The sequence below is a fragment of the Lissotriton helveticus genome, chromosome 1_1 (assembly GCF_964261635.1).
Source record: "Lissotriton helveticus chromosome 1_1, aLisHel1.1, whole genome shotgun sequence".
Taxonomy (NCBI): Eukaryota; Metazoa; Chordata; class Amphibia; order Caudata; family Salamandridae; genus Lissotriton; species Lissotriton helveticus.
This window is the reverse complement of record NC_136057.1, coordinates 1,685,960,419-1,685,986,507: the sequence shown is the minus strand read 5'-3', so window position 1 is coordinate 1,685,986,507 and position 26,089 is coordinate 1,685,960,419. Positions and strand designations below refer to the sequence as shown.

Sequence of the window (26,089 nt, the reverse complement as noted above, 5' to 3'; positions counted from 1 at the left end):
GGCCTCTGTTAGACAGGAGAATCGCCCAAGCCCTAATTCATGTAGACTTGATCTCCCCCCTAAAGCTACTCCTCTGGTGGCTGTTCTTGTACGGGTCCCCCTCTTGATGCCCAGGTTAGTGAATCCTCCCAGGAACTACTACGATAAACTAAAAGATGGTGCGATCAACGCTGTTGTGGTAATGCTGGGATCTCATCTAATATAATAATGGCTAGACGGGTGGGCTGGATTGGTAACTGCCCTAAACAAATTGATGGAGACTGCATCATTGTTAACTTTAATAAATGCAATATAGCTGACAGGCTTTTTTGGGATGCCTTTGAGCAGAAGAAGGGCCCTGCCTTTGGGTTTTTTCTATTCCCCTGTAAGGTGTTTGGATAGGAATGTTAATTCTGGTATTGGGCCAGATTGGAAGAGGGCTCATCAGACTCCTTCTTTTATCCGAAATAGGTTGCCCGATCCCCGTATAAATTGGCCTCTATGGGGCGCAGACACAGATCCTCAATTTCAAACTCCAAGGCCAGGTAACAAGTCGAGATTTAGTTTTAACAAATAGATTCCTCCCTCTATCTCACCTGGATATGAATGACTGACTAGAGGTCCCATTGGTTTGTTCTCCTGGTCCATGCTTAATTGAACAGGCTCTAGAAGCCGAACCTGATCAAAATTGTAAAGATGTTAGCTGGAATATCGCTGGTATTAGATCTAAAAGGGAGGACACGCAGAGGTTGTCTTTCATAAAACAATATGATATATTTGCTTTGCAGGAAACGTGGGATAGGGAGAATAATTTCTGTCTGGACGGTTTTGAATGTTACTGTTTAGCTGTGCATCCTGCCATGGCTGGTAGAGCCAAGGGGGGCCTAGCGCTCCTTTTTTCATTAAAGATAAAAGGGACATCAAGGATTTTGGAGTTGGGATCTCATAATTGTCCGATAGCAGAATTATCCACCCTTAATTACCCCAAAAAGTTATTTATTAATTTTTATAATTCTGGTGAATGTGATGTGGTGAACCAACATTTATTACATCTGGGAAGTTTTTTAGAAAATGATAGGTCAAAGCAAGCAACCTTGTTTTATATTATTGTTATGGGCGATTTTAATATTCATTTGTGTGAATGGGATTGTTGTATAGATGACCATCAAGGACCTGATCACTCAGTGACGCCTCATTTTGAGCACTCACAACAAGGGGACGCTTTGGAGGACCTCCTGGCCGGGCTAACCTCTTTGAACCTGGATTTAGTGCCCAAATTGATAGGGTCCCTACGTTTAAAGCAAAGGATAGGGACACCATTATGGACTATATTTTTTGATCACCATCGTTACTAGTTAAGTAGTGTCTTAATCAATCAATCATAGCATTTGTATAGCGCGCTACTCACCCGGGGGGTCTCAAGGCGCTTGGGGGAAGGGGTCGGCTACTGCTCGAACAGCCAGGTCTTGAGTTGTTTCCTGAAGGCGAGATGGTCCTGGGTCAGTCGAAGGTGGATGGGGAGGGAGTTCCATGTCTTGGCCGCCAAGTAGGAGAATGCTAGTTTGTCTCCCTTTAGCGATCATAATCCTGTTATCTTAGTGGTTAACAGAGTGTGGCCTGTTAGGAACAGCAGGAAAGGTGGGAGTTAGCTCTGTAGTACCAAGTGATCAGGGGAGGAGGTTAAACTGGTCTAAAGTTATTCCTGAATCTTTCCACGCTGACCTCTGTGAAAAGGCAAAAGACAATATTGCAAAATGTGTCGACCATACTTCATCAAAGGCGGAGATTGTTAGAGCCTTTGAAGATGTCTGTGGGCAGATAGCTTCTGATCGGACTGTTAAATCTAAACCAAGACGTCAGCTAGGTGAAAGGTGGTTTGACAGTAATTGTTCACGGGCCCACCGAGAGCTACCCCAAGCTTTGAAAAATATTTCAAGAGATAGGGTTCGCATAGTAAGTTTAAGGAAATCGTATAAGCTGGCGATTCACTTACGTAAACAGGAGATTAAAGAAAAAGCCTGGAATGCACTTTCCTCAGTAGAAATTTTAAAGGATAGTGCGAGATTCTGGGCCATTGTGAACACCTTTTTTTCAGGTTTAGAGAATGACCCCATGGAGAGCAATATCACCGAGGGGCAGTGGCTCACGCATTTTGAGGCAATTTATGGGCTCAATGTGGATGGTGATCCAACTCTGAGTTTGGTAACCTGCCGAGACTCGCTCCCACTGTTATTTCAGGAGGCGGATGTAGAAAAGGCAATCATAGAGACATCTAATAATAAAGCGTTGAGCCCTGATTGTGTGCCAGCGGATCTTTATAAATGTGATCCAAAATGTTGGGCAAGGATATTAACCAATGTCTATAATGCCTCAGGTACCCAGGGGTTTCCTGCATCATGGGCCCTATCAACAATCATCCGAGTTTTTAAAAAGGGCCAGAGAGGGGATCCTCGGTGTTATAGACGCATATCCTTAAGTGACTCTGCTGTTAAAATACTGGGCAAAGTCATTCTGGCCAAAATCACGGACTGGGTGATTGATCCAGAGTACTTCTACCCTGTCTAAATCCATATTGGAGGTTAGAAAGGACCTCATTTTCAGTGTCTGAATCTACATCTCTTAATAAGCAAATATACAATAGCTAAAGAAGGTTCTTTATACATGGGTTTTATGGACCTTTCTTCAGCATGGGATCCGGTCAACAGGTCGAAGCTGTGGACTATGTTGCTAAACATGGGCATTGATCCTTCTTAATTTTTAGGCTGATCTGCATCGGGATATTTCTGCAACAGTAAGGGTTACGCAGGATGGCAAATGTACAAGGCAATTTAAGTTAGGGAGGGGCATCCGACAGATCTGTATTTTGGCCCCAATTCTTTTTAACTGATTATCCCGGTCCTCCTATACGCGGATGATGCAGTACTATTAGCTTGTACGTCTGTAGGCCTTCAGCGGCTTTTGAATGCCTTTGATGATTTTATTAAATCGTTGGATCTGATAGTTAATATCAACAAATCTAATATTATGATAGCTAGTAAAAGAAATAGGAAAATGTAATTGTTTTATTGCAAGTTGACTATTGTAGTGGAGAAGTGTGGCTCAGCGGTTAGAGGCGGCAGACCCGGAAGCTTAGATCAGCCGTGGACCAGGGTTCGATTCCCCGCCTCGGCGGGTCTCGGGCTCTAAAAATTCCACTGACTTGATAATTCTCGCTCCGGTGCCTACTCGACTCACGGGGTCACACTCTGCGACTCTGGGCAATAGCTTGCTTAATCTCCACTACGGCCCCTCGCGGCGGGATGCCTGGCTTTCACCTTGTGGATACCCTGCCGGGGTATCTCACAGGGGAATACCAGGACGGGTTCCCTAAGCAAGCGCTTAGATACCGTGTCGGTGATTTGCGCTATATAAATACATGTACATTTACATTAATTAAGCGGAGGTCTCTAGGGTGCCCTCTTTTACTTATTTGGGGGTGCTTTTTGACGAAAGAAGTTCCTGGGTCCCCCAACAGAAGGCAAAAAAGAATGCCGTAGTCAGGTCAACAACAGCCCTCTTAGGGTTCGCTCAACGACTGGGTGCTATATCCTTTGAAGCCATGCTTGGAATTTTTAGATCCAAATGTTTGGCTATTGCCTTGTATTGGCTCATTGATTTGGGGCTATAAACAGCAGGAAGAGATACAGAAGGTGGAAAATAGATTTTTAAGAACGATTTTGTCTGTCCCTCAATCTATTTCAACTTTTGCCATCCACCAGGAACTTGGAATGGTTTATGTATCCGATTTAATGAGAATTGCCCCACTGGTTTGTTGGCTCAAATTCTGGCTTAATCCAGACTTAACCCTGAATCATTGTATCCTGGAGGATTGTGTTTCCCTGGATAAAGCCAGTAGTATCCCGTGGTTGGCTTATGTTAAGCCCATGTTTTTTAAAATAGGACGCTCTGATCTTTTTGACCTTCCTTAGGGCATCAGAAAGGATGACGTGAAATGGACCAAAGCATAACTATTGAATACTTTTATGTTGGAACGTGAGGAGCAGGAGCTACAGAAACCTCTTGTTAGGGCCCATTATCTGATAATATCCTCTCCATCAACTGGAGAGGATATTATCAGATAATTAATTCATTTCTCGCTGGGTACTATCTCAGGCTGGTCTAAACCTGAGAATCTAGATCAATGTCAGTGTGACAATTTTTCTTCAGAGGATACACTGCATTTTATGATGTTTATGATGTTTTGCAACTTTTATGCAGAAATACACTCACCTTCTTCATCCTGGCGTAGTCGATGAGCCGGGCGTAGGCGCTGGTGCCGGCGATGATCAGACGCGGCCGGAAGAGGCGGGCCGTCACCTCCAGCTGCTCATAGTCGATGAGTCCGGTGGCAGGCTGAGGCGAACACGAGACAAGAGCAGAGACAAGGTCAGAGCTTCATGCGCACACAGGTGCAATGCAGGCGCGGGGCAGCAGTTCGCATCAGCGGTGCACAAGGGCCTCTCCACCAGGAGTGACACCTGGATGGACCAACCCTGTCCTGAGTGTGGACTATGACGCAGACGGACCGCCTGCCAGGTAATGTTAAGGCTGAAGAGGCAGGACCCAGCTGCGGAATCGCAGCCCTTCATCCCTCCCAGGTTAGTAAGGCAGGCATCAAAGCAGTGCCACCCGCTATTTATAGCGCCAGGAAATAACGCAGTGTGTGTTTAAGATCTAGACTCTTGTCATGGATGGAAGTACCCACTGCGCGCTTTGCTCCAGGCTACTGAACGTATGGTACTGCAAGTTAATTCAATTGTGCCATAGGCGGCACTACTTTCTGTACTGGTAGTAGCTAATCTGAGAACTGCCGAACCAGGAGCACCCCTGCCCAAGACACGTGACTGCTGCCATGGCCTGCCGAGAGGTCCGAAGGGCGAGGCCTCCTTCGCACCCTGTGCCCGCTGACAAGGCGCTGACCCTGCAGCCGTGAAGGGCTCAGGCCAACAACCTCCCCTCCAGACGTGTTGCACAAGCCTGTCTCTTTCAATAAAAACATACTTCTGCACGTCCGAAGTAAAAGTCAGTTTGAGAGCTCATGCAACATATAAACTGACCTATGGATTACCAAACTCATAACTGCCTGCACGCGCCACACAGCGAATTCAAACCTGTGCGGATTCTGGCCCCAAAGCTTTCCTTTGCTGCTAGAACACTGCAGTGGTGCAAAAACGGTAGCAATTGGACCAAAATTCAGTTGTTGGGTAGGAACTGCCTAAATCCCTGGAGATGTGTTAAGTAGAACCTTGTAGCTGAACGCCTCTCACTGTGACATAGGAGAGGTAATAATTAATATTGTCACAATATATAATGGCTCATTTCTTAATTCGCCTAGTAACTCAGAGAAATCACAAAGGAAGAAAACAGACATCCAATTTCATCCAAACGCCTGTGATGTTCTTTAAAATTAAATGAAGGACGAATCCCCTCAACTTTATCTGGATTTTTTAACACACAGTCCATCATGCTAAATGTTTTTTGCTGAACTCTATTCTATAGAAAACTATTTGCTTGATATAATGTTGGGTGCTGGAACAATATATGTTCATCTGTCATGCTAAAAATGTTTGATGTTTAGCGAGCTGGGACTGTGTATTGAAACGTCCCAGTAAAGGTATGGGGATTAATTCATAGATTAACCATGACAGTCTAAAGAACATCACAGGCGTTTGGCTGAAGTGAAAGGTACATTTTCTCCCTCTGGGATTTTTCTGGTTACTAGGCACATAAAGAAATGATCCATCATCTCTAGGGCAACAATATACATTATTAGGTCTCATATTGTAGGACCTACAGTTCAGGGAGGCTTATTAGCAAAAAAGAGGATGTTACTTGGTGAGAGTCACACAAACTAGAGGAAAGTACCTATATAGACTCCTTAGAAACTGTTCAAAGTTGTTAAAGGCTGCCCTGAGGAAGCGGTGATTAAAAGAGGTCACGAAACACATGTTGGTTCTTCTATTCTCTTTTAAATTCATTAGTGCCTGGTTACATTTGACCCTCCGGATACATCATTTCTGAAGCATAGATGGACTGGTACAACTCTCTAAAGGAGTAATGAAACTGGCACTGCAATACTACGTTTAAAATCTTGGAATAAGTATCAGATCCATCAATTCTATATTGATTACTCCCAAGGTTTTCTTGTAATTTATTATCTTATATTATTAACGTGCTGTGTATGGAAGATTAACATTTAGTACTTGATGTGATATGTATAACTACAAGTATCTTTGAATGCAAATGGTAAATGGTCAATCTGTAAAGGAGTTGCTTTTTTGATATCTTGGATTACGAATAAACGGAGTAAAATTGGGGCTGATATTACTGACTAAGATGGCTAATCACAATTAGTTTTGGGTGACATGCTCCGAGCAACTCTGGGGATCTTCTGATTTCAGAGCAGATGCAGCAGATCACATTATAAACTTTGAAAACAAAACACAACTGCTGCATACCCAAACTGTGTAAAAAGACTGAAATATTGCAAACATGAGCTTTTCCAAAATGAGGAGTGCAGACAAATATTCTCTTAAGGGTTAACATTGGCCATTGGGTTTAATCTTTAACTACAATTTGACACCTACCAATAAGGAGCTAGAACAGCATTTGGGGGTTGGTTTTCTGACCCAAGAAGTGAAAAGCAATTCTGATTTTCAAGCAATAGTATTTCGTTTAACTTTTGAACTATAATAAAGTATGTTTCTTTTCCGAATGTCCGAAGAACTGCCTGGTCCATCTAGTTATTAAGTTTTAATTAGGGGGCCATTCAGTTTTTGAGCCCCCAAACACCCGCGGTAAATGACAATCATTGCCACCACAGATATTGCCCAGTAACTTCCAAATGCCCGTAACCCTAAGAAAAGGCCTCACAGAAAAGGATATTTAACAATAAAAATGTAGCTTGTAACCATAAGATTGCTAGATGCTGTACCAAACATGCAAGTAAGTAACAGTTAATGGACATTTCGGAGGCGCGCGGCTAGGATTGTGTTATGCTTCGACTTACATTCAGCTTGTAGGGCATGGACTCGAAGTAGATCGAGGTGGCAGAGATCCTTTTCACATCGGACATGTATCCATGAGTCAGGCTGGAGTGAGGGACAAAGAGGGAATTTTAGATATCAGTATAAACAAACCCTAAACACACCCTCTGCTGAAAAAGCGTCCACACTTTTTCCACTATCCACTTCCTGGACCGCCTTTACTCGACAAGGCTGCGGTTGCACAAAGCCACCCTATTCTACTTCTGATCCTGAGCCAAGACCAATCACCGATCACCGATCATATCTTTGGAACATGTCAAGAGATTAAGCAATCTGAGATGAGGTCAGCACTGCCACTATCTCATTCACTGTCAGTGGACACTTCTTTAAAAGCCAGAAGTACCAACACACATTCTTAGATGCATCACAGCTTTATTAGCATTCTATGGAAGCCATGTTAACACAGATACAGGAAAGGATACATCATATTCCGACCACGGTCTCTTTTATGAGCAGGTATGCCAGGTGTGGTGCGAAAGACATGTCCAAAGCAGAGACTGCAAGTTCCCTGCAACAAACTGATATCTCGCCACAAACGGACGGCAGCCTACAGTAGAGTCTTTAAAATAAAGCAGGTTTGAGGCTAGGCCACTTAGTTTATTCATTTGAGGCGAAAATATGTGTCTTCTTTTGAATCTTCCACACAACTGCACTCTGCTTCTACAAAATCTAAACATTCCGAATCTGATCTCAGCATTCCAACCAACATTCTACAAAATCTAAACATTCCGAATCTGATCTCAGCATTCCAACCAACATTCCACAAAGATCCGCACCCACACACTCACACAAGACATTACATCTTCCCCTGTTAAACAATAACAAGAATAGAAGCACCAGGAAGAAAAGAAACAAAAGTCTCAATAACAAAAAACGTTAATAATTCTTCACTTAACCGCTGTAGCTTCTTTAGGACTCAATGAATTGCGAATAAATGTTTCACCCTCACCATTTGGTTTTCAAAGCTCAAAAACAAGTAGTTATCTTCACGTAACACCACATCTTCAGGAGTCTGCTCAGTCAGACAGATTGCCTTGAGGCGATGTTCCCGCCTTATCTCTCCTCAGCTGAGCCCACCTTACACCACTTCTCAGTCGGAATACTGCCGTTACATGCGTACTGCCTAAACTTTCCCAGAGTCCCTCTCTACTAGAGTCTCCTTCCCGCTTCTGGTTCTTATCCTTCTGCCAGTACTTTGAAGCTTTTGCTCCTGTTGTGGCCTGGCACTTAATTTCAATGTGTACTCCTCCTATCCAGATTCAAGTCTATTCACAAACACGTGCATTAACCCTACAGCTATATTCTTCCTTGGTGGGTAATCTGCCTTTTATTTTAATCACTATTCGAGACTTTAAAACTTTGATTTCTCCAGGAAATTGAAGATTTGGGCTTTAACATTAAACTCTCCTTTGACCACTTAACATTGCTTAGGAAGGACTTTCCATCCCATTCCACGCTTTTGTAATCGGTTCTACAACAGGCATTACTGCTACCTCTCTCTACAGTTATACATAAATGGAAAACTTTTGATCTGTGCAGTTTGCCCTTTATTACTTGTTTTCCTTTCAGTCTCAGCCACGTGAAGTGTATACTTGCAGTAATCCCTACTATTCTTGCTACACTCAGGTGGTGGCTGGTGGAGGGGGTTAGTCTTACTAAACTTTTGGGCTTCTACAGCCAGGAAGTATGCACATTTTTATAAAACACTGTACATCGGTGTCAACTTTAATGGGGCATGGGCTCACCGGCAGGTTTTTAGCAGAACAGGTCTACGTTTGAGAGGGCAACACTTGAAAATCTTACAGTACCTCACCTACAATTACATGACATTATGATGCAGGTCACATAAGTGTATGGCAGCTTCCCAATGCACGTGTAAGTCCGCACAATGTCAACTCAGCGGGTTTCAACCATAATCACACCTAGGGATCATAAAGCTGGAAAATCAGCCCTTTGGAGCACATGCGAGGCTTGGGTCTTGAACGCTTGCTTAAAATCTGGCCTATTTTGGTTCCAGAAGACAAAGGAAATCTGAATATGCAAAGAGTTTTATAGGTTCTTCCCAGATTGCCTTCTTCTAATTGTGAATTCCCACATTTGTCAATAATGTTCTGCAGTGCACACTTTCTCATTTATCTGGTCAATTGTCAGTCGATCTGCAGTATCCCTGCTTCAGAAAGACATACAGCCTCCGAACTTGTTCCCACCTGGATTAAAGGCATTCTGTGATTGCACTAGTGAATAAAACGCACACAGCCCACTGATGCCTTTTTGGCTAAGTTAGCACTACGTAGAAGCCCACAAGTATGCAAGAGACTCAAAGGTCTATCACCAAACAGTAATGAAAGGTACTGTAAAGGTGACAAGAAACAAACTTGTAACAGACGATAATAAACCTTGCAAAACATCTAACAGAGCCTAGATATTCCATATGGTGGGAAATGCGGTTGTTATGATAGCCAACTAAGACATGGTACACACCAATACAAAATAGACCAGATTGTAAAGACTGCCTAACACGTCCAGCACAGCCCAGATGCATCAGGTAAGCCTGGCTACTGCAGTACCCATCGGCATTCACCACCAGCACTTTTCTAAGGACAGTTATAATTTGGCCTCCTCAAACAAAATATGTTTCACCCTCTAGTGCCTCATGCACACAAGGTGCCATAGGCATATAGATGGCAAAGCGCAGGCAACTCAAAAGCACTATTCTCACACCACAACAACACACATTTTAGAGCCACTCAGATAAAGTTATCTTAACCCCTTCGGTGCTCATGACGGAGTGGTTCTGTCCTGAGCGCCGGTTGGGCTGTGCTAATGACGGAACCAATCAGTCATGGCCCCGCCCGCTCAATAGAACCTTCAGCACAGCGCGAAAATTTGCACCGCGCTGAAGAGGTTAATCATACTACACCATAATGTGCACATTTTCACACTGTAACTTCCTGTGTGGTTTGTCAGGCAAAGCCAAAGAACACTTTACTTTGGGTCAGGCAATAGATAACGTACTACTCAATTCGGGGGAAGGGGGGGGGGGGGTCTTTCGCCATACCCACACACACATATACTACAAAGCACCACCAAGATTGACAGCAACACTACTTCTCACTAATCTAGACAAACCAATTATAAATTAAACATTGAACAAACCCTCTACTAACTTAACACAACCGAACACCAATAGACAATCTACTAAAGGCCTTACGAAAGGTGCCCAGATAAGGAAACTACGATGCAAGGAGCATGCCAGTCAAGTTATACAAGTGCCATACCATAATATACCCTGCCACCGTAGCAGTCTCTGTGAGCGAAGCTGCCATCCCTCACACTCCTGCGGGATTGAGGCAGCCTGTCACATGGAAGCGCTCTATTTCACCAATGTTTGATCGAGTAACATTCATAGTTTAGTCACATATACCAAACAATGATTCCATGCCGATGCCAGCACTGTGGTCCACTTTTCATAAAAAAAGAACCAGATCAATCTTAAGGCCATTTTAGCAACAAGTGCCCCTGATGCTGAGAGAGGGGAGAGGAAGAGAAAAAGAAGGAGAATTTAGAAAACTCTTCAGAGAGGGGGCCTCCACTGACCAAGAGGTACTAAAGTATAGCACGGCTCATCATTCTCAACTCTGCCCAGGCGTCCTGACATCAAGAATATGGCAGAAATTCTGGGTGAATAGCGTCCGCACAAGCAGTGCCGCCACCTTTTCTATGAGAAATGTCTGCCGTCTTCACAATTGGAGGCTCATGAAGGCTGGAAGATGATAAGTGGATTAGATTGCAAGTAAATCCTCTGTACTCTCCTTAAATGTAGCAGAGGAAGTGCTGACATTTTACTTAAACATTTAGTAAAGGTTTAGACAGCTCTAAAATACTTTTAATGTGATTTCTTAGGGCACGTGCTGTTATAGAGTAGTATTTCAAAGCAGGCAAATGGCTTTTACTGACATTTTTATGAGGAGGCCTGGGAAAACCAAATATCAGCCATGAGGGTAAACTACAGGTGTGCTGGCATCCCTAACAAAGCACCTGAGCTCTAGCAGCCTCTCCAACTTGAAAGGAGGACTTCTCAGGGCCCAACTTAGAAATACTTCTGTTACACAGGGTTTAATTGACTGTGTGCCAGACCGCCTTTGTGTTGGTACAAACTGAGCGTAGCAAGGAGAGAGTTCCAGGGAGGGAGACAGATTCTGGATACTCACTGCCCACCATCAGGAAGGTCCAGGCCCATGAGACGGTCGTGTGGCTGCAGCACCGCGGTGTAGGCAGCAAAATTGGCAGGGGAGCCGGAGTAGGGCTGCACATTCACACCCCACTTGGCGGGATCCAGGCTGAAGGCATCCAGTGCCCGCTGCTGGCACAGCAGCTCAATCTGGTCCACCACCTCTGCCCCACCGTAGTACCTATGGATAAAAAAAGTGAAGAGAGGTCAGTCGCTCAATCATACAGGAACAGCATCATGTGCTATGCAGTTACGTCACTCTCAATTAGACTTAATCAGTTCACTAATTTCTTTATGACCATCCCAGTCTAGATCAATTAAAGCAAAATTAAAAACTTCGAGATGAGCTGTGTGGCACCATTCGCAAAAGGCTAAGCAAGTTTTAGCATTGCAGGCTTGGCTATTATCTTGTACTCCAGGATAATGGACTGAGTTAAAATGGCCCACTGTGCACAAGCAACCTGCAGAGCCGAAACCATTGCCGTGTCTGCTTCTCAAATATTACCTGTGAAGTTGCAAATGCAACGAAGGCCACAGATTTGCAATTTTTTAGTAGTCCACCGGGCACTAGCACTGAAAACTCAGATGTCACATTGTCTCTTATTTCAAAGCTAGATCAAGCTACAGGTAAATCACCTGAGAAATAGATGCAGTCTTAAATAACCTAAAGATGCAGGTCTTATATCTACTCTTGCAACAGGTTTTACTATTCTCAATTAAGATCACACCACATCAGTGACTGAAAACCACCCGAAGTCACAATCCTTAGCAAGATGGGCCACAATGTAGTCTTGTGTCACTAGTGGCTGAGATTAATTAATGCATTCTACCCATCATCTTTTTGTTTTCCTCAGTGCAACGTCCTAAGTGTAAACATGCAGGCCAGTGCTCTCTGTGCCATAGGAATCAAGCTATACCTTACTGACGAAGACTTAATAGGCTGAAAAATAGTATATAGTTTGTTTGTGTCTGTTTGATCTACTTGAAAAGGAGGAAGCATCTTGAGCTAAAGAGGAAAGATTAACGCCATATTAGGGTGTTTCTAGTTCGGACCTCAGCGTATGCATTCCTTTTAGCTCCATCGCTGGTGGCACCAGACTCCTGCGGACCCACAGGACTAACGCAAGCCCAAGTCCTACCAGATCATTGTTGCTGGCCAGGCAGAACAACGGTGGACCAGCTGGAATTGGGAGTTTACGTTGGCCGAACATACAAAATTTGGAGAACCCTCTTATACCTCGGGTAAGGTTGACCGGAGATTTGAAGACTACTTTGATAGCTCCAATCAAATCTTGAAGAAAAACGATAAAACTTTATAAATAAATATGGACATTGTGGAAAGCTAATATTGTGACATCCTGCCAAGCATCTTAAAAAAAGATGAGGTTTATCCTACTTAAAGCTTTTTGATCGAACATTTGAGCCTACTGCAGGACCGCTTTCTCACTAGATCTCACCCCATGAAGCCCTAGATAACTGTGGCTCCCAATCTTACTCTACTGAAGATTTACAAACTTCAAAAACAGTGTCTACATCCAAAGGTAAAAACATTCAGCAGGACAAACCACCAACATCTATCCAACCATGTTTAATTGTGAGAATGCCACAGAGGGGATCTAAGTGCCAGAGAACCTCAATAGAGCACACTCGTCTACGTTTCTTCATTATTTTATTTTTTACACTTTCCAGATTCTATGTCGGGACCGGAGGCGAGGATTACACGGTTCTCTCTTTGCTTAACTGACAGCAGCCATCAAAAGAAAGAACAAAAGTCTATATAGTCCCATAACCCATAGTGAAATAAGTCAACAATTCAACAACATTCAATCTCCAATCAGATTAGGCCATGGCCTCTTAATAGTTCTTTGTTACTGTCGCCGTCTCCTCTTTCTTTGCTGCTCCCACAGCCGAGTTAAGTGCCTCTGTCCTACCTATTTCTTCTTATTGGCTGTTTAAATGTGTTGTTTTTTGGCTAATTTGACTCGTTAGGTTGTGATTGCTGCGCGGCCACAAGAACGTGAGTTGCTCCTCTGCGGCCGCTGTATTTGCTTTATCGGAACTGCGGTCCCAAGGCCATTGCAGTGTGTCCCCCCGTGCACTAGAGGGAGACGCAATTACGCCCTCATGGAGGGTCTCTACTTAAACACTTGGTCAGTCTTTCTTTCTGAACTCTGGGGCACACGCCCAGGCGACTCTAATTACCCAGAGTGTGTGGGTGTGGTGTCCTTCAGGGCATATCCCTAGTTACTGGCACTCTGGGCTACACTATTGGTCTGGGAGATGCCCCCACCTTGCCAAACCCCTCTTTGACTGGCTGGGAATCCCAGTGCTAATACCGCATGCTGCCAGTATTATTACATCCTTTTGAGATCAATAGCTATTCCAGAATAAGTGATGTTGAGGAGACTTATCAGGAAGTGGACAGCGTGACCTACCTCCCTACTGATGATCGTTTCTGTGAGGTCATGGACTACTCTATTTCTAGAGCCTTACTGCAGGAAGTGCCCACCCTGGAGAGGAAATTGCAGCCATAAGAAGAAAGTTGTTTTTTAAAGCCCTCCCTGGGACAGAAGACACCTTTGGGCTTATGACCCTTTAACCTCAGGGTGGACCCACTACACCCACAACGCTCAATAAACGCAAGAGGGACCCCCACGCCAGGCATCAATATGGATGCATTTGACAGACCGAAACAGGCCTTCACGGAGGACACTCAGTCTATACCTCTAGAGGCCCAAGAACCAGGACTATTGGGTTACAATCATCAGGAGTTTCTCCTCCCTCCCGACCGGCCACACCCCCACAAGGGTAAGACTTACTGTCTGGTTTCGATGTGGATAGGATAAGGATTTATAAAACGCACTAATAACAGTAGGTGTAAAGGTGCTGGGCGGTCAGAGAGAAGAGATGCACAGAACTGCCAACCATGTTGAAAAAAGCCATGTCTTCAGAGGCTTTCTAAACTCCTGGAAAGATTCTGCATGAAAGATGGGCAGGGTATTCCAGAGTTTTGTGGCCGCCACAGAGAAGGGGCGTTCACCCCAATTGACCCTGCAGAATTTTGGAGAGATCAGTTTTCTCTGGGAGAAGGATCTCAGGGTCCTCCCAGAAGTGTACCATAGAAACCTAGTTTTCAGCTGCGGTGAGCCTTTGCTGTGCAAGGCCTTATAGACCGTACTAAGGACTTTGAATGAGATTTGCTTCCTGATGGGGATCCAATGCAGTGTGTGGATCCCCTCCCTCGCAGATTGATGCTAAGGAATATTAAGGATCAGCCTGGCTGCCGCATTCTGGATGACCTGAAGACTGTTCAGGGAGGCCAAACTGATGTTGAGGTACAAGGCATTGCAGTAGTCAAGCTGGGAAGGGACTATTGCGATGATGGTGGGCCGTTGCAGTTCAGATAGAATGTATGGAAGCACCTTTCTGAGGGTTTTAAAGATATAGAAGCAGATGCTATCCGTGCGGCTGACCTGAGAATCGAAGGTCAGACCATTGTCAAAAGTTGCCCCCTGATTTTTAACTGTCCTAGTCAGGACGGGAAAAGGACCACAGTCTTCTGGCCACCAGGCGTTCATGAGGAGCATGAAACAGGGCCCCGCCCACAGCACTAAGGGTAGGCCAAAAATCCGCTACGCTCGCGAAATTTGCGGATTTTCGGAAATTTCGCGATCCGCAAATCTCGCGAAATTGCCGGACATTCGAAAAATTGCGAGCGGCAGATTTTTTTTCGGGGGGGGGGGGGGATGGCCAGCTCACTCAAGGGAACCCTGCACACTTCGGCGCGATGGCAGTAACACACACATGGTCACTGGAGACAACTCTTCTGGCATTTTACGCAGTTATGATTAGCCAGTAGAAAGTACTCCGGGTGAGTTGAGGTATCACAAAACAATGGCGTCTTCTTGGATAAATATGAAGAGCAGGGTTCATTGTGGCACGATGCCCCTGTAAAAATTAAACCTCAACAGGAAGCGCGTACAGATAAATAAAGCAGGTGCCAGAGTTGCTAGTTGCAACTATTCTCTGACCCTGTCCTGACCCTAAACAGGTCAGGCAGGGTCAGAGAATAGTTACAAGTAAGCAGGTGCCCAAGTTGAAGCTCAAATTCAGTAACATATTCATCAGCCCAAAAACAATCGTGAGCTTTGTCGAGGCTGGGCAGGTGTGCTTTCTCCCCATATCTACCGTCTAAAGTAAAATTAGCTGCGATGCTGGATAGAGGCCTGTGCATCCTTGACTTTCACGAGTGCAATCCCCGCGCTGTTCCTGTGACTAGGGGCTTCTTTCTCCTCGTCTGCTGCTCTGATCGGTCTCTGACATTTTATACACACAAGAGGCATGTGAACTCGTATAGAAGCCCCCCCCCCCCGTTTGGCCCCGCCCCACACACTAACAGTGTGCTCCGTCTTCCCGCCATTTACCCATTATGAATGGACAGCTCACTCAAGGGACCCCTGCCCCCTTCAGCGCAAGCTCCTGGTCACAGGAACTGCACAGGGATTGCGCTCGTGAAAGTGAAGGATGCAAAGTGCAGCCTTCACGTTCACAAGCAAAATCCCTGTGCAGTTCCTGTGTCCAGGAGCTTCTTTCTCCTCGTCTGCTGTTCTGATCGGTCTCTGACATTTTATACACACAAGAGACATGTGAACTCGCATGGAAGCCCCCCCCCCCCGTTTGCCACCGCCACACACACTAACAGTGTGCTCCGTCTTCCCGCCATTTACCCACTATGAATGGACAGCTCACTCAAGGGAACCCTGCGCCCTTCGGCGCGATGGCATAGTAACACACACAATCACTGGAGACAACTCTTCTGGCACTGTGACTTTACCTTTAAAAATCTGCGAATTCGCGGATTTTTTGGGCCAATTTCGGGCGGATTTGCGGATCACTGATCCGCAAAATTCGCCCATACTTACACAGCGCCCTTCACCCCACAATGTACAAGATGCACCTTCATATGATGTCCATCAAGTTATTTCGGACATGTTGCACCCGGAGCGTTTGATGCATCCATTCTCCTCTGAATGGGCCCCATGGATAAGGTCACAGCCTTTGTCGCGGGACGTCTTTCAAAGCCGCAAGATAAGGAAATCCGCAACTGCCTGTGGGCAGTATGCCCATGTCCATCCCTAGGGAATAAAGTAGCGATCAGACCTGACATTGATGAGCGCATGGCTACCTTCCTGGGCAAGTACATGCGCGATCCCCAAGAAGGCTTGCCAGAACATGTTCTTGGATATCTCTGGCCTCCTGACTCGTATTCTAGGTATGGTGGAGGAAGCCAAGGTGTCGGGGACTGTGATTTCGCCTGAGGTCCTTTCAGACTGGGCCCAAAAGGCTATTATCTTACTGGGGAATTCGAACTGTGCCATCTCCACCGAGCGGTGGCATTCTCTGCTCATTAAGATTGACCAAAAACTGGGGGACCTCTCCACATCTGAGGTGTGCCCCATTGCCCAAGGAAGATTGTTCAGCAACCCATTTATACCGTAACAGGGAAAGTTTGTGCAAACTTCTACATTTGCTAATCAAAGCCTAGATTTTTATAACCCACATCTTTACACCCTGGGTTTTTACCAGCGCTGGCCAAAGCAGGGAGCGCTCGGCAGGCCGTGCAAATCACCAGACTCCAACAGAGAATACAGAGCCAAGTAGTGACAATATCAAGACGCCTCTAAATTCAGCAACTTCTACCCTACCAGAGATTACCCCCATTACCAGGGTGCAAAGGGAGAACACCGAGGCAGGGGCAACCATGGAGCCAATCAAGGTGAGCATACAGCTTTTCCTCATCAGCGTCTAGGAGACCGACTTCAAAATTTTGTTCACAACTGGGAGGCCCTTACCTCAGATGCACAGGTCTTCCAGACAGTACAGGGGTTCCACATAGAGTTTTATGGCTACCCCGTCCAGGGAAGGCCCCTATTCCTTTGTTTTTTTTCACCTGCTCATGTCGAGCTGCTTGATGTGGAAATATAGGAGCAAACCCGCAAAGGGGCAGAAGTGTGAACCTCCCTTCATCCTAGGGGCTTTTAAAGCAATCTCTTTGTAGTGGACAAACAGGATGACGGTCCACGACCAGTGATCAAACTGAAGGAATTCAACGAGTGGCTGGTTTATCACCACTTCAAGATGGAGAGCATCCACCTATTGCAGGATATCCTCCTTCCCAATGATTGGATGGTGGATCTAGATCTCAAAGATGCCTATTTGGTAATCCTGATTTTCCCTCCCCACCGCCGCTTCCTCCAGTTTCAGTGGCAGGGGGATACGTTTGAATTTACCACTCTTCCCTTTGGCCTTTCGTCCACCCCATGAAACTTCACCAAAGTGATGCGCCCAGCGGTAGAGTTCTTTAGGACCCAGGGCATTAGTCTCATCATCTGCTTAGACCACAGCCTTCTCATGGATCAAAGCCCTCGGACCCTCTCACTAAATCTACAGATGGCAGTCTCCCTCCTGGAACCTCTCGGTTTCATCATAAACCAACAGAATTTCGGCCTTATCCCCTCTCAGTCACTAGTGTTCCTGGGTTTTGTGGTTGGCTCAGTCCAAGCCACCCTCTGCTTCCTTCCTGGAAGATGACCAACATCAAACTCAAAATACACCTTACTTTTGGACGGAGGTTCCAGGCTCTGAGAAAGAGTCATTGTACTGCACCAGCGCACTTTGGCATTAGCACACGAGGCTCCCAGCCAACTCCCAGCCAACTCCTCACCGCACCCGCTTCGCGGGTGCCGCATCGCTGGAGAGCTCCTGTGTTAGCAGCTTCGTGGGAGTACACGCAAGGTCCTAGGCGGCAAGGCGGTAAGGGGCGCGAGGTACCAGCGGGGCTGCGAGCGTGCAGGGACTTCATTTTCCAGAAGTCCCTGCGAGACCAAGGAAGAGCTTCCGGTCCGCTCTCCCTGCCGGCCCGCCCCCCACCTAAATCGCCACCTACAAAACGCCATTTCACTCCCACAGCGCGGGACGCAGCCCGGGCTAAGACTGGGCAAAGACAGGGCCGTTTTAGGCCGTTATAGACCGCTTAAGACCGGACCGGGCCAGCCTTCTTGTTTTTTTTATTTTGTGATCTATTAGTTGGCCTTCCTGCTTTGATTACTCTCATATATCTTCCATACAATGTCTCCTCGCGAAACTAGGAGTAAGGCTACTAAGACCTCCAAAAAAGCTACAGGTACCCTAGATGATTTTATCACAAGGACCAGCCTCTCTATTGATAATGAAATAACTAAACTCCAACACAAAGTATCAATAGAACTAGAGTGTGCTAGGAGGCTCTCCACCGAACTTGCACTTAGAAAAAAATCCTCTCTAGGCAGTATTGCTACCGCAAAAACTCCCGAACGCACTACTGGCCCAATACCAATCATCACTTTGGCCGAGGTTCATTCATCAATAGAGGAAATAACCCCTCTTATTAACCATGATCCCACTGTGCCCTCCGTTGGCGCTGAATCCGAAAGCCTTCCACCATTGGACTTTCCAATGGTGAATTCTGAGGATAGCACAAATGGGGTGACCTGTAAGTCACCGGTTGAGTTAGAGTCTAACAAAAGTCAGGCATCTATTAAGGCATCATCAAAACACAAGAGAAAACGCAAACATCTAACTGCCTATGCTAGGAAAAAGGCAAAAGTAGCACTTAGCTACAATTTCACGGGGGGAACTCCAAGTATGCCTAGCGTAACAGCTGATAACACTATACATGATGAAGCGTCGGTAACTGTAGAAAGTACTAATGTCAGCGTAGATGAACAAATCTCTATTGTAATGGCTGACCATTCTGATCATAAGGGGCAAAGAGTCTCGTCTGATATGACAGAACAAGATGGCGGAAGGGAAGAATTTCTAACAATAGTGTGGGAGACGCTTAAGAGATTACTTAGACCATTAGAAGTCAGGCTAACTGGCATTGAGAACCAGTTACTCGAGGTTGAGAAAAGTGTCATCACCCTCTCAAGTTTAAGCCTCAATTGTACTGAAGTGTCTACAGTCCATAAACAAGCTCTAGTTCCCGCCCCGGTCTTACCATCGAATACAAACCCATTTAATGTACAGAAAAAAAAGGAGGGAATAGTAAGGAACTCAAACACCAAACAGCCAATTAGCACTAATGATAACTTAAACCCAACTCCCTCAACCTCTATAACTGTAAACTCCACCAGTAATCCCTCGCAGAAAAGTCAGGGTCACAATAACACATCACAACTGCCAATTTCTACCATTAGCCACTCTTCTATCCAGAGTGCACCGGCTCCAAAGAAACCCCCACCAAATCCGCCTGCATACCCTTATATCACCCCTGCGAGCAATCAACCTCTGCCTGATAGATCTTTCGCGAATACCACCTACAAAACAAACCTTCAGCCTAGCCATACATATAGTAATTTTAGAGGAGGGTATATAGATCTGCCACCTGACGCCAGTCCATTTGTAGCTGTTCTCACAGGGGTGCCTGAACTGGATAGCCAATATGAAGAGAACTTCCAATCCCTAAAAAATAAAGTGATTTTTTGGCTAAATAGATATAAACCCATCCCGAACCAGATGAAAAGTAAAATTCTTATGGTTCGGAGGGTACCGTGGGTAGGGCCCATGGCTAAATCAATCACGGGAGATTGTATTGTTATATCCTTTGAGGAACCCCATAGTGCTGAACAGATCTGCAATTGGAAATCGTACGGAGCAACTCCTCCCATTGAAGCTAGGCCGTTATCGTTCTTTTATCCTCCACCTAGATCCATTAAACACGGCCCCAACTGGAACACTGTCAACCAATATCATGGCTATGCACCAAACTTGGCCAGACAGGGTGATCATAATATGTGGTCTGGCATCCCCACCTTCAATAGATTTAGTTGTTTAGATGCTGTCGATTGACTTGGAACTATGCCTGACTGTATTTCCAAGTTATATGACACTTTTTGTAACATGGATAATGGCAATCCTCATCATATAAATGTCCCACTACTGTATGATGATGATCAGGTCACTGAGTATAGGATGCGTAGGTCCAACTCAAAACACAAGAAAAAGGAATTGTCTTCATCAGCTGGAAAAGCATGCTATAGTCTAGTTAGGGGCGGTCTGGATGGGGGATCTGAAACTGTAGTTAGAGAAAAAGCCAAAGACCTAGAGAAAGACACGCCCAATTTACAGTTGGGCATTGTATCTTACCAGCCAGTAATCAAGTCTTCCTTTGATGACCAGAGCCTATCACCTCGCTTACTTATTCTATCGTGGAACATCGCAGGTGTTGGCAAGAACCTAAAAGACCCCGACTGGGCAGACTATATTGACACCTGTGACATTTGTCTGTTACAAGAAACCTGGGCGACTGAAGTTCCACATCGGGTTGGATATAAAACTTATGGAACCGAGGCAGTCCAGTCTGACAGAGGAAGACCATCAGGGGGCCTAATTATTTGGTTAAAAATCACTCTGGTCATGCAGGTTGAATTTATAGATACAGGCACTCCTGATATTCTGGCCCTAAAGGTTACTCCTCCTAGCAGAAATGAATGTTACATCATTAATGTCTACAACAGACCGATTGGCCATTCCAAGGTTTCGCCAACACTTGAAGCCTTGGATCTCCTCTTGAAAAACGTAGTTGGAGACACCCCGGTTATTTTGGGAGGAGACCTAAACTGTAATTTCGAACCTGTACCGGGCATTTATGATGTTTTTGAAGATGAGGACCAAGCATATAAAATTCCCCAGCTTGAGACCACAAAATTTGTTAAATACTCTACCTTGGCTGGCCAACTACTAAGACTAACTGTAGACCATGGTCTTAGAGCATGCAACGGCCGCCTCCCGTCGGACTTGCAAAAACAACCAACTTTCTCTAAAGCTAATAGCAATCTAGACTTTGTACTTGTCTCTCTTGGCATCTGGCACTTTTTGATTGACCTAAAAGTGACAAGTAGGGGGGAAAGTGATCACTATCCTCTGGAACTTTACATCGATGTGTATATGGCTAGTGACACCATCATAACAACAGTTGAGAACACCCATGGAAGTACGTGTGAGGATGTCCACATAAACAACAATAGACGCGCAGTTAAATGGCCCCGCATTCTGGCAGATGGCAAGGCCTTAGCGTCGGTGTATTCTCTTTTTGAGCAAACGTTTGCACATATAGTTGATCACACCTTCCTACCTGAACACTTTGAGCATTTTATTGAACTTCATAATGTCTTCTTTAAAGAACTAAAAACATATCTGTCAAAAATGCCAAGAAAAAAGCAACAAAACACAAGAGTGGCCAATCACGGAAAACTATGGTATGACCACTCATGCAGGATTGCCAAAAGAAACTTATTGCTTGCAATCAAAACTAAGTCAAAGGAAGAAGTTAAACTTGCAAGGGTGGAATACAAACGTGCCCAAAAAACATCTAAAAAACTCTGGGAGGAATCGATTTGGGCTGAAATGTTAGCTGCTGCAAAAATCAATGATAATGTTGGCTTTTGGAGGCTGGTGGCAAATGAGGGGCACGCTGGGAGAGTTGTGAAAGATGTGTTCCTGGACGAGATGACCTGGGTAACCCACTTTACAACTCTCTATAAACAATACGATGGTGATAACAACAGGAGCATATGGTCCCCTCCTCCTATTGAACCCCTTAACTTTACACTGGAGGAGACAGTAAGGGCGATCAACGATCTAAAAAACACCAAAGCTCCTGGTCCAGACAAAATACCGGGGGACCTATACAAACACGATGTTGATGTCTGGGCCCCTTATGTCAACCGCCTGTTTAATGTTTTGTCTTCAAACTGCAGCTTTCCAGATAGTTGGCGTGCAGCGGAGGTTGTGTTAATATTTAAAAAGGGGAATAGACTGATACCTTCTAACTATAGACCAATCAGTCTTATGGACACGCTTCAAAAACTGTATGCCAAACACCTGCTATTCCGGATCAACGACTGGCTGGAAGACTCGAATATAATCTCCAAATTCCAAGCTGGGTTTAGGAGCAAGACCAGCACTATAGACCAAATTTTTCGATTCTGTTGTTTGATCTGGAAGTATGTACACATTAAAAAAGGTCATCTGTATGTAGCCTTCGTTGACCTGAGAGCTGCATTCGATCTTGTCCCGCGCAGTCTGCTCTGGAAAACTTTAATAGAAGTAGGTTTACCGGGATGCCTCTTAGCCCAAATAGTTGAGCTGCACGCTGGCAATTTTGCAAACATTAGGTGGGGCCCTAATGGTGAGCTGACACGCAATATTCCCATCGAACGCGGGGTTCGCCAGGGGTGCGTTCTGGCCCCCACCTTGTTCGCTCTGTTTATTAATGATGTCCCCGAATTTTTGAATGCCAGTGTTAATGATTCCCCGCAGCTTAATGGAGAAAGGGTGCCTGCGTTGCTCTTCGCAGATGACACCATACTTATATCTCAGACAAAAAAGGGCCTCCAGGCACTCCTTAACTCCTTCAGCTGCTACTGCTTGACAAAGGGTCTGGAAATTAATGCTGACAAAACAAAATGTATGTCATTAAATCCCAGTAAACCAGACAGAGGGTTCTTGACCTTGAATAGTCAAAAACTAAGTACTGTGGAAAACTTTTCTTATTTGGGCGTTGTACTTGATTCGAAACTAAGTTGGAAGGCCCAAATCGAGAAAAGTAAAATATCATATGCCCACAACGTCAAACCAATTATATGTAAAATGAATGCCAGCACAAGCAAAAGTGTAACCCCTGTTTTAGAACTTTTTAAATTTAAAATTCAATCTGCTGTGCTATATGGAGCAGAGATATGGGGCCCTTGGGCAAAAGAAAGTTTTCAGAGCCTGGACAACAAATTTATGCGTGCCATTGTAAGGGTCCCAAATAGTACACCTCTCTTACCCCTTCAACTCGATCTGAACTTTAGGAGAACAGACTACTTTGCTATTTTAAGACCATTAATATTCCGGGTTAGGCTATGGACCACCCCGGAGCTTATAGAATACAGAAATGGCCTACAAGAACTGTTGATTCTTGATTCTCTTAACTCCATCCAGTGGTTAGTGCACATTAAAAAATGGTTTACACTCCTGGGCTTATACTCAATGTGGGAAACTCCTGGCAAATTGCCTACCTCTTCCAAATTAATAGTCAAGCGAGCCTTCTGGACTCACATGAGTGAAAAAATAGTGGATGGAAGTAGAGTTGGGTCCGCAGTTCGGGATTTTCTATCATTTAAGGATGAGTTCTATTTTGAATCATTCCTGGATGAGATAGAGCCACCCATCGCAAAGTCCCTCTATTTGAAGTTCAGATACGGGATACTTATGCTGAACCACAATACAGAACGATGGGCACAAAAAAGACTGGGAGAATTGAATGTTAAAACGGGGTGTTGCCCTATGTGCTCCAATGCCTGCATAGAGAACGAGGTTCATATGTTTTTTGTTTGTAGTGCATACGTGAATGCTAGAAAGAAATGGCTAAAACCAATGTGCAACCTCTTGGGAACTAGATCCTGTTCTATAGCCTATAGGATCATGAAAAGTAATTCAACCCAGTACATTGTATTTAGCATAAGTAAATTCCTTTACTCTGTTTATATAATCCGTAAGAAACAAGGACAGGCACTCTGAGCTGGACAGGTGTATATATTCATAAAACCCTTTTATTAAAAAATGAGAAAACTTTTTAAATGGTATATGTTTAAAATCCTTACATTACCAAAATGAAATGTATCTTAAAATGAAAATGTAAAAATTCTTTTTTCTTTTTTAGTACCATTTTTTAATTAATTGTTGCCATGCATATTGCTTGATTGCTTATTCTCTATGTATGTATGTGACTTTTATGGCCATATTTGGCCGAAATAAAGAAATAAATAATAAAATACACCTTCTGACTGGCAGACCTTCCACCTCCCTTCACCAGATATCAAGAGTGGAGGGGCTTCGGTCATCCTCAATCCAGGCCATTTTTCCGGGACCCCTACATTATCGGGCCCTCCAGAGATTGAAAGCTTTTTATCTCAGGAGGGGTCTCACATATTCACAGATGGTTCCCTTGTCAGAGGAGGCTCGAGAAGAGATCCAGTGGTGGCTGGCTCATATGGAAGCCTGGAATGGGCGAGAGATTTTTGTCTCCCTTCCGAATCCGATTATACAGTCCAATGCCAGAGGCACGGGTTAGGGGGCCACATGTGGGGGGACTTCTCCATAGGAGTACAGTGGTCTTTTCAAGAATGGTCCATGCACATCAATTGTCTCGAACTCCTGGCAGGTTCGTTCTCAGTCTGATGCTGGACCAAAGACCAAGCGTAATGATTTGTCCTCCTCGAAATGGACAATGTAGCAGCCGTCCGCTACATCAACCATCTTGGGGGTACCCATTCCAAGAACTTGTCGGATCTATCAATCAACTTCTCTGATTATTGTCTGGAGAACCAGATTTCAATGTCAGTGGAGCATCTCCCAGGGACAACCAATCAGGTAGCCAACTGGCCCGCACGTCACCTTCAGGAAGCAAGCCTCTGGTGTCTATATCTGTTGGTGATCCAAGACATATGCAACAGATGGGGCCCATTTTTTGTGGAACTTTTTGCATCCAAGGTACTTCAGCTGGCATCCAGAGCCGGAGGTGACTGCCACGGATGCTTTTCTACAGGATTGGCAGCCGGAACAGGGCTATGCCTTCACTCCATTTGTAATGATCATGCACCTCTCGGCCCAGGTCAGTCGACAAGAGACGAACATAGTCCTAGTGACCCCGACCTGGAAATCGCAAATCTGGAATCCAGTTCTTCTGGAACTTTCTTGGCATTTTCCAATCCCCAAAGACCCAGAGGGGAATCCCCATCCCCTAGTGCTGGAATGGTCTCAGTCTCTTTGGCTTGGAGGATTACAGGGAACAGCTGAAATCCCGGGCCTTTTACGACAGGCTGCATCCCTCCTTTACAAGGCATAGACAGATAGCACCGTCAAGCGGTTTATAGATCAGCATAGACTCGATGGCTGGGCTGATGTCATCGAAGACATCTGGATCTCGTAGGGACAGACATTGTCCACATACTGAATTTCCTTCTTCGGATAGACTTGCACATAGATCCATCAATACCTTGAGGTCAGTGATCTCAGTGGGTCTCTCACCGGTTGGTGATCATCCGATGGGGGAACACCCTTTGGTGTGCAAGCTCTTGCGAGCCATTTGCCACTCTCTCCCTCCAGTACCCAGATACTCTGTTTTATGGTTCGTCAACAAGGTCTTTAACCTGTTTTTGTCTTGTCCGACAAGTACCTCTGCAGGAAAGAGTTATCGGCCAAGCTTGCCACTCTTTGCCCGATTTCCTGCTGGCGTCTTTCTGACATCAGGGTTCTGGACAGAACGGGTAGAGTATTTACCACAGAAGGGGTTACTTTCCGTATTTCAAAATGTACAAAATGCAATTCTCAACAACTGGTTGACTATCCTTCCTTCCCATATTCCTCAAAGCTATGAATGGTGAGGTGCATAAAGAGTTAGGAGGCTATGACGACACCGCCCCCCACAGAGAAGGGCAATTATTTATAGTCCTACGGAAGCTGTTCAAGACAGTCTTTTCTACTACCATCAACAGATGGGTTTTGTGGGCCATGCAAGACGCTGGCATGGACATCAAAGTGTTTGGGGACTACTCAGCCAGAGGAGCTATGGCATCGAAGGCATTCACCCTTTGGGCCTGCCTGGAGGATCTCCTTAATCCTGCGGACTGCTCTTCGGACTCGACCTTTAAGAGGTTTTATTTCAGTCCATAGTATGGATTCACTGGTTGGGGATAAGTTTTGAACC

General features: G+C 45.1%; 1 protein-coding gene across 1 annotated transcript in view; it reads right to left on the bottom strand.

Annotated features, from left to right (window-relative positions):
- Window positions 1–26,089, bottom strand: part of SHMT2 (serine hydroxymethyltransferase 2) — a 197,778-nt gene that overhangs the window by 70,395 nt on the left and 101,294 nt on the right. Inside the window, exons 4-6 of the mRNA XM_078688975.1 lie at window positions 11,276–11,476; window positions 7,028–7,109; window positions 4,249–4,371 (exon numbers count right to left, since the gene is read on the bottom strand). Coding sequence (XP_078545101.1) covers window positions 4,249–4,371; window positions 7,028–7,109; window positions 11,276–11,476 — 406 coding nt within the window. The remainder of the gene's footprint in view (window positions 1–4,248; window positions 4,372–7,027; window positions 7,110–11,275; window positions 11,477–26,089) is intronic.